General features: G+C 38.4%; 1 protein-coding gene across 1 annotated transcript; it reads left to right on the top strand.

Annotated features, from left to right (window-relative positions):
* The first annotated feature begins 6,011 nt into the window (after window positions 1-6,011).
* Window positions 6,012-9,197, top strand: fmod (fibromodulin). Its single transcript, XM_004069142.3, has 6 exons — window positions 6,012-6,129; window positions 6,832-7,220; window positions 7,507-7,629; window positions 7,718-7,858; window positions 7,932-8,199; window positions 8,409-9,197. Exons 2-6 carry the CDS (start codon window positions 6,861-6,863, stop codon window positions 8,558-8,560), a joined length of 1,044 nt encoding a protein of 347 aa, XP_004069190.1. The 5' UTR covers window positions 6,012-6,129; window positions 6,832-6,860; the 3' UTR covers window positions 8,561-9,197.
* Window positions 9,198-9,582: the final 385 nt, after the last annotated feature.

The raw sequence follows: 9,582 nt of genomic DNA, 5'->3' as shown, positions 1-9,582 counted from the left end.
ATAAATTCAGAAAATTTTGTGTGCAGCAAATTATAGTTTTTAATGGGGACAAGTAAAAAGAAATTTTTTTTAGTCATTTTTCTGTTTGCAGACCTCCTGGGGGACACATCAAGACAATACAAAAAGCATTGTCTCTACAACAGTGTTTTTCAACCAGTGTGCCGCGGCACACTAGTGTGCCGTGGGAGATGGTCAAGTGTGCCGTGGGAAATTGCCCTCATTAACTGATCAAAAACATTTCCCATCCCCAGGATTCAGCTCTGTGTTCATCCAAACAGGCCCTGATAAAACACTGAGGAGTTAGGAATATAAAAGATCGTAAAATACTTTTTCTTTGAGTTTATTTTATTTTATTAAAGACATTTTAATAAGAATGACGGTACCGCGATTCAGCTGCACCTTCGGCTGTATTTGGGAAAAGTCCCTCCCCTTTGACTGTCTCCACCAATCATTCTTGAGGGGCTTAATCACATGTCATCGGTCTGACCAATCAGAATTGCTTAAAGTCTTCACTTCCTTGTCCCGATTTAGCTCGTAAAGTCGCTCAGTTCTAACAAAAATACCAGCTAAAGCTCGTCTTTAGCGGTGTAGCTTTCCACAGAATCCGGTGTCAGACTGTGGAACAAGTGAACAAAACAATGAAGCTCCGAAAAGCGATCTTCGGCCGTTTTATGCACTACATCTCCCATGATGCATTGGGTTGTGAGAGTGACAGCGCATAAGGAGATCTGTTGTTAAACGTCTTGAAACCAACGAACACACATCAAACTGTTTTTAAATCTTCTAACTTAACTTTTATTGCATCTTTTATAAAAAAAACAGCTGCAGTTTCCAGCTTTTTCTGTAACAATTATCTCAAAAATGCATGTAAGATTGTGGAGGGGCTGTAGATCAATACAGACTATGAGTTTCTCCTTTTTTTTTTAATTTTTGGATGCTGGTGTGCCGCGGTATTTTTTTAAGGTTAAAGTGTGCCGTGGCTCAAAAAAGGTTGAAAAACGCTGCTCTACAACATTACATTAAATCCAGAAACAAATCAACCAAGTCCTGGTGTTAAAAGTATGACTTGACAAAAATAAATCAACAGATTTATAGCCACTATTTACAGCCTAATAAATATAATCAGGTTGTAAAATGAGGCTGTAATTTTCAGTCTGGAAGCACGACAACAGTGTGCAGAGTTGCACATGGATAGTAAACTGCAATCTAAGCCTGTCTTTCTTTTGCAGCTTTGCTTTTTCGTCCGGAGAGCATATCCGTGTTTATGAATGACTTATGACGTGAACAATTATTGCGTTCACACAAATTAATTATTTTAAGGATATTATCTTATGGGAACGAAATACTATTTTGTGGGAACGTAATATTATCTTGTGAGAACGTAATATTATTTAGTGGGAACAAGATATTAATTTGTGGGAACGAGATATTAATTTGTGGGAATGAGATATGTTTCATTTTTTCCATGTCAGGACACGGGCTCAGTAGGATAGAGTGCTGTAACTTACACAATTAAAAGAATGTGTGCATGCTTTGCCTTTTCTCACAGATCAGGATTTTTTTTATGTTGCAGCAACATTTTGTCTTAGATGAAGGTGTATGCAAAACTGCAGATTTAAATTATCCATCAAGGTACTGATATTTGAATTTTTAAAAAGCTTTTAAAATCAACCGTTAGATAGAAAGCTACTTGTCATTGTAAACATTTTAATCTAAATTGTTTTGCCCCTAAAAACAATAAAAACTGAGTTTTAACTTTTTTTATTTCGATTTTTTTTTAGTTACCGTATTTATTTATTTATTTTGCCGTCACGTGCAGTTCCTCACATGTACACTGGAGGGAACCGTTTCTTTTGTATTTAACCGTTCTTTCTGCCTGGAGACAGAAATACCAGCAATTTAAACAAATACGAATGGATAATAACAGCTTTTATATATAATATAATATATATAATATATAATATATATAATAATATATACACACACACACACACAATGATATGGGTTTTATAAATCATGTTTTTAAGAATAACTGACATATTTAATTAAATGTTGTGTCTTTTTTTTATGTTTTTGCCATCAACAACCTGGTCCTCGATTTCAGCCTCAATAATCAGGACAAACTCATGCAAAAAAAAAAAGACTGTTTTGTCAACACAAAAAAGATGAGACGAGGCCCTGAATGTGACCCAATCTTGACATCTGTAAACGATTGATGTGCACAGACACATCTGGTTTCTATTGCACGGTTCTGCTGCCCCTGTGCTCTGAAGTGCCACGGTTCATATTACTTGAAGGAGCCACAGTGTCCGAGAACTACAAGCATTCCTCACAATCCTAAGAAGGCTGTAACAATAAAGTGTGAATTTTCCTAAACGGTGTACACAAACACAAAACATGTAAAAATGAAGCAGTAAATCTGTCTTTTTTGCTGTGTGGTGAAAGAGAGTGGTTCCAAAAGCAATGTTAATGCTTTTGTTTGTGTGTGTGTGTGTGTGTGTGTGTGTGTGTGTGTGTGTGTGTGTGTGTGTGTGTGTGGGTGTGTGTGTGTCTGTGTATGTGCCGTTGACTTTGTAAAGATGGTTAACTGTTGACTCTCGGTAAACTATTTTTAAGGAACGCGAAGGTCAAGGTTCGTGTTAAAAGAGCTTATAGACTTTAGAATGGACAAACAAAGGTTTATTTATGGCTTCCCTGCAGGTGATAAGTTGCGGTAAAAATATAAATAGGGTTAAGAATTTTCTTGTGCAATATTTTTCCAAATTCTTTTTGTGACAACATAGCATTTTTCTGAATTTTGCATTTACTTTTTATACTTGAATCAGCAGAAAATCACCTGACTGCCATGCATTCATGAACAAAATTAATGGAATTAATCTCACTTCAAGTAACGGTAATGTTTTTATGTAAAAACACACTTTTTTAACTTTGCTGTTCTTGCTTCGCTTTCAACATAATTTCTGTCTTTTGCTTTAACATTTTGGAAAAAAAATGCTGAGCTGAATGGTTTAGATTAGGGGTCCCCAAACCAAGGCCTCGAGGGCCGGTGTCCTGCTGGTTTTCCAGAAACCCTGCATTATTTGCTACTGATTACCTGGATCAGGTGTGTTTAGCCAATAAGGAGCTTCAATTGCAGGTTGGTTGGAAAACATGTAGGACACTGGCCCTCGAGGCCTGGGTTTAGGGACCCTTGGTTTAGATAAACATCATCCCTCCAGTCCATCACATGACCCACTTAAGAGATGGAGGATGGGGGAAAGTCCGGTTCCCCCAGTCTTGATTACATCACACTCTGTTGCACCATTAGTTTTTCTTTTATTTTCCACCAATGAGGTACCATATATTTCTGTGCTACTCCTGTAAATAATTGTTTGAAACTGGGCTGCAAGACTCTTTGAAGTTTGAGTTTTGTGAAACCTGACTGATTGAGAAAACGGGGTCACAATTCCCCATGCTAAATTTCACAGATCCAAAAGCTATTTATTATGAAAAATGATCAAAAAAACACTCAAAATGTTATTTAAAACAGCTCAATTATGGTGTTTTAAACAGTTTAAAAAAAAAAAAAAGACAGGTTTGCATAGATATCTGCTGAAAGAGCTAGCCAGAGCTGATGAAAAACAGGTTCAAAAATACCTAAAAACATCCAAAGATACCTAAAAACATTTTTAATTTAAACATTTGAATAAAAAAATCCTGTTTCCATATGCCAACTTATTCAAATTAACTCAAGATGCCTTGGCCTCGCATTTGATTAATTATTGATCCACATCTGCATTTTAGTGGTTACAGATTTTAATAACAAACAAATTTCACTTTAGCAGCTGATGAAAGATTGAAATGCAGATCTTACAACCAGGCAAATTTGGATTTAGGATGTTTCTGCCACATCATCAGATATTTTAGTTTTTTTTAAGGAAATCCTCAGTTTTGAAAAGTTGAATTTAATCTTTTAATGGGATCAGGAGCTGGAACCCTCTGCAGAAAACCCAGCCTTGCTGGATTCCGGCTTATCAATGATCTCTATTTAGACTCGGGTGTCCTGAATGACTAATAAGCACTTTTCATGAATCATGCTTGTAGATTGCTTCATAAGAAATCCCATTTTACCATAAAGATTCTGAATGACCGTGTTCATCTTTCCTCTTTGAATGCTTTCCGGTCAGTATTCGGCTGTTTTGCTGAGAAGTGCTTCTTCACGGCACTCCTGCTGTTCACTGATGGAAACGCCAAGAGATTTTTATTCATCACCTCCAGTATTTGGAGTATCTCACATCAAATGTGTCATATTACAGTGACAACTCACTTCTTGCAGTAACAAAGTAGTGTAAGCAGTACTGATGAAGTTTAGGTCATATTTTACTCACTACTCCTTGAGCCACTCTAAGAGTAATAATAAATAAGAATAATAAACTTTATTTGTATAGCACCTTTCATGATAAAAAATCACAAAGTGCTTCACAGTAAAACACAGTAAACACTGCTGCAAATAAAAATAAATGATGTCACAAGTAAAAAAAAAACACAAAAAATTAAAAGATAACAGTGCTGCAAAAAAATTGTCAAATAAAAAAGCAAACTTCATATTTATCCAAATAGTTGTTGTTACTCACGCCTTAGATTACTGATAAAAACAACAACAACCGCTAACATTTTACTTACCTTATTGTTTGTTTTCCAATTCGTACAATTGTTCCTGTTTTTTCTCCTTCTCGTCACAGCAGTGTGTGGGGAAGAAACCAAACCATTGTTGCTTTTTTATACGCCACATTTCTTTTTATTTGTAGTTTTTATTTTATTTGCAACATAATTTCTTTTACTCTACAGAATTTATTTTTTTGTTTGCACGGTCACAGTTTTTTGGCTGTGATGGCGGTTCTCAGCCAACATAGAAAACATTGAATCCTGGACTAAATTCTAATAACAGCTTTTGGTCTGGTTTTTTCTGTCTTTCCACCTGTTCCCATTCATCGTTTTGCCAGTCTTTGCAATAAGTTGCAAACAACACATCCTTTTTTTCTCTTTAAATATTAAAGTCTCTTTAAAAAAAACATTTATGAAAGACTTCCTTTAAAAACAAAAAAATTGAACGGTAAAAGCGAGTGTAGAGAGAATGATCCAGATGGGGCTGCAGTCGAAGAGGAGATTCAGGGGCAGGAAGAGGCTCTCATGAAGAGCAGACAGACAATATGAGAGGACTGTCACACGTGTTTTTGCTCAAGTCGGTACAAGAAGAAGGAGAAAAAAAGAATGGAGACAGCTGGATCCACCACCACGAAATGTTAAAAGTTACAGCCTGTCCTTTTATGAGTTAGCCACTTGCTAAGGTTTTCCCACAGGTAAAAAATGACTGATGCTGCATAGAACTGAGAACGAGACTGAACTTTGCTCACTCGTTTAAATAGTTATCCTTAGGACTTAACTGCAGTCCCACATGCCTTTTTTTAATGCAAACGTCTGGAACTCTCCAATTTCATCTTGCTAAAGAAAACAAAATGCATTTATTCTTTAGCAAAAACATATCTGGATCATCAACAGCATGGTGAAAATTAAAAGTCAGAAAAAGATAATCAAACTTTAAAGATTATTTTTCTTATTATTGCATCTGAAACTCTGTTTAGAGTGAGATCTTCCCTTGCAGAGCGTGCTTGTGTCCTAAAACTTAATTTCCTTTGTGCACAACATTTTTTTCAGTCTTAAATCTTCAAACCTTCCAATTTGTTTACTTTTCTTCCCCATCCGAGTGTGCAATTGTTGAGCAACACCCTTGCACGTAAACACAAACAAATACAAAAAAAATGATTGAAATCTCAATCCAAAGGCCCATAAAGGGGGAAAATGCTTTTGCAGAAAGTGAGGAACAGATGGGAACAATCTCTCAGCCTCTTTGCATCCCCACAAATGGGGTCTTTGGGCCCTTCCTGAAGGAGCACAATGGGGCTCAGGCGATTGGTTAAGGGAGTCAAAGTAACCAACAGCAGCCGAACACACAGAGGGGTGGAGTGAGGGCTGGCATAAAGAATCAGAGATCAAAGGAAGAAGAAGAGGTTTTCACCAAGGGTTTCTGAGTCTTATTTAGTCCCGAGCACAACGAGCGGGACGGGACAGGGAGGGCCGAACTCGGAGCAGGTCAGTGTGCCAGTCTGTTTGTTCATGCATGAATGTGAGAGTCTGTTTTTGCAGATGAACCAGAAAGGTGGGTGCTTATTTTTTCATACAACCCTGTCATATAATATATAATAATCAAAACCACCCAGTAAATGCTCTAAATGTCAGTGCTGCAGCAGGGAAAAAGCTATAAAACATCACAAAAAGCATAGCTATACAGGACATGAATGGCAAACAAACCCTGCAGCAGGATTTTTATTAAGGTTTTGATGAAAGTCTTGAACACTGAGCCCATCTTGGTCATGCTGCTGGAAAAATCTATGATTTCTTACAAAAGTCTTTCAGATGGTTTCCAACAAAAAGTGTGAAATTTTTACAAATCCATTCTTCAGTTCATGTTTTCCCTCACTGTCTGGGTCAAGGCTTTAAAAGAAATGTGCCTGCAGCAAAACACCCCCCCCCCACCCCCCCAATGCTCATTTACTCCTGTCAGGATTCCGACTAAAGTCCAGTTTGGGGAACATTTGATAAAAAATAAGTATTTGTGCTCAAAGTGGTTCATTGTCTGATGATGTGGTAATGATTTGGTGATGTGATGTTTTTTTTAAATATTAGAAAATTTGAAAAATTCTTCACATGAGAAGCAATCTCTACATGCTAAAAAGAGTTGTAGCTAATTTCACGTCACTTGGCCTTCCTCTCCTGCTGTGTTCTCTCCATCAGACAGCAGAGAAGAACCGTGAGTGAAGACCATGAAGATCGTCCTCCTCTTGTCCTCCCTTCTTCCAGTCTGCCTGTCACATGGATACGACCCCTTCAGCTGGCTGTTTCGCCGCCACTGGCAGGAACAGCACTACGGCTCCCTTCAGGCAGACACTACCGGAGGGCCCTGTCCCGAGGAGTGTGACTGCCCCCCCTCCTACCCTGTTGCCATGTACTGTGACGGGCGGGGTCTGACGGCCATCCCCTTCATCCCCTCCCGAATCAAGTTTCTCTACCTCCAAAACAACGCCATCACATCTGTGCCCGAGTCGGCTTTTGCCAACGCAACCGATCTGGTGTGGCTCCTGATGCATTACAACCAGCTGACCTCGGAAGGGATTGATGAGAAGGTAGCATGCGTGGATGATCCTGAGGAACAGCTGAGCAGATGGCAGGCAGATGGCTGACAGACTGTCATTTTAGTTTTATTGCTACACATGTTAAGTTCTTTTAATGCCATCAGTCATCCAACAAGATTTTTACATCGGGTCTGAATTTAATGTTAAGAAAAAGAAAATTTAAACAGTTACAGGAACATTTACATCACTTATTCAAACAATTATTTGACTTAACTCTATGATGTATTTTAACAAAACTGTTGATTCATTATGAGAACATTTTCTGCCTTCATTTTAGGTTTTTTTGAGGCTGAAGGGACTGGAGCGTTTATATCTCCACCACAATAATTTAACCAGCATACCTTCAAACCTTCCTCGCACCCTGAGAGACCTACGGATAGATCACAACGCAATTGAAAAGGTGATGTTTCACAAAGACTTAAATTCATGAGTTATTTCTCCTCTGCGCTGAGAGACTAGGATCAGATTTTCAATCCTTATTATTTTAGATTTCAGCTGCTGACCTTGAGGGAATGGACAATCTAACCATCCTGTATCTCCATAACAACGCGGTCAGAGATCTGGGCTCTTCCTTGACGTCTTTAAAATCCCTTGCATTGCTTGACATCAGTGGCAACAAGCTTACAAAGGTAATTTCAAATCCCTAAGCGAGTTGAACAAACAAGCATGAATGAATTGATTCCTTTTGACCAACACTTGCAGGTCCCAGATGTTCTCCCTGCATCTCTGCACCAACTCTACCTGGAGTACAACTCCATCGACTCGCTGCCTGAGGGCTTCCTGGGTGGGTTTTCTCACCTGCAGTATATCAGGATGTCCCACAACCAGCTGTCAGACAAGGGCATTCCCTCCAACACGTTTAATGTGAGTGGGCTGGTGGAGCTGGACTTGAGTTACAACAAACTGGAGCGAATCCCCTCTGTCAGCTCCACGCTACAGCATCTGTATTTGCAGGCCAATCAGATTAAAGGTAAGTATGCAAAGGTTGACTGAAGTTTACTTTTTTTTTTCTTTAATCATTTGATTAAGAATATTGGTAAAAGTTTTTTTTTCTACTTCAGAATTAGCAGATTTTTTCTCTCCCCAAACCCAAAAAACGTACTGAATTAAAATTTTCTGTGGCGATGCAGCTTAGCACTGAAAATGAAGCGAATCGTCTTCTCTATACTGTGGCTGCAGAGTTCACCCTGGGTAGTTTCTGCAGCATCGTAGACGTGGTGAATTTCTCCAAACTGCAAACGCTTCGGCTGGACGGAAATGAGATCAGTCTTCAGGACATTCCTGTGGAGACCGCCGTCTGTCTGCGCCAGGCGTTCAGCATCCAGATCTAACACACAAGTATTGTTATCAAAGTCAGCAGCATTGAGAAGTGCCGCAGAGGGGTGGTCACTGCAGGTGAAAGTGGTTTGTTTTATAGCATTTGACATGCAACAAAAACATCCTTGTAAGACATTTTTGGAAGTACATGTAAAAACAAATCTGTGTTCAGAAAACAGCAGATAAGCTTAGTTAGCTGTGAGCCAAAAAGCATTACTGTGACCCTGATCCAACAATTTCCCCTTAGGATCAAAAACAACTGTAATCAATGTTTCCCTTATATTAAAACCCTTTTATTTCTTTCTCTTATCCTAAAAAAAAGGCTTTTTATAACATGATGGAGAAAATTAACTACTCAAACAGAAAACTATATTGTCCAAACGCTGCATGGAAACTGCAGCTGGATGCCTTATTTTATGATTATGAGAAAAATGCTGTAATTTCTTTCCTTTTTTTTAATTATCTTTTTTGTCATTTATTACCAAAAGGAAAATGTTACATTCATGTGAGAAAATCATGATTGTACTGAGAAACAATTGTACTGAAATGTTTATGATTTATGAATCATATTTTTGACTCAGATTTTTACATGAATCTGTTGTGTGTTTATGATAAAATCAATAAAAGGTTGAAAATTGAAAAAAAGAAGTGTGTATTTTGTGTGTAATTTAATGTCTTCTTCATGACGTGATCCTTATGTGTTGATTTTCATGCTTTGATTCTGGTCATTTCTTTTATTGTCTCAGCATTGACTTTTAGATACATTTCAATTAAATGAATTAAAAAAAATTAAAGTTACGTTTTGAGAGAAGCCAGTTGAGGCGTCTTGGCTATCTGCTCCGGATGTCACCTGGAGGCCTCCCTGGGGAGCTGTTCCAGGCTTGTTCCACTGGGCAGAGGCCTTGAGGAAGACCCAGGACCAGCTGGAGAGACTATGTCTCTCAGATGACCTGGGAATGACTTGGGGTCCCCCCAAAGGACCTGGAGGAAGTGACCTGGGACAGGGAAGTCTGCTTAGACTGCTGCCCCGTGAACC

The sequence above is a fragment of the Oryzias latipes genome, chromosome 5 (genome assembly GCF_002234675.1).
Source record: "Oryzias latipes chromosome 5, ASM223467v1".
Taxonomy (NCBI): domain Eukaryota; kingdom Metazoa; phylum Chordata; class Actinopteri; order Beloniformes; family Adrianichthyidae; genus Oryzias; species Oryzias latipes.
The sequence above is the reverse complement of the archived record's forward strand: the minus strand, read 5'-3'. Positions and strand labels throughout refer to the sequence as shown.

Excerpts from the sequence above, each read along its gene's own strand:
- fmod (XM_004069142.3), top strand. The coding sequence starts at position 6,861 with ATGAAGATCGTCCTCCTCTTGTCCTCCCTTCTTCCAGTCTGCCTGTCA. Across the intron at positions 7,221-7,506 it reads CGGAAGGGATTGATGAGAAG|GTTTTTTTGAGGCTGAAGGG; the intron begins GTAGCATGCGTG and ends CCTTCATTTTAG. Across the intron at positions 8,200-8,408 it reads GCAGGCCAATCAGATTAAAG|AGTTCACCCTGGGTAGTTTC; the intron begins GTAAGTATGCAA and ends CTGTGGCTGCAG.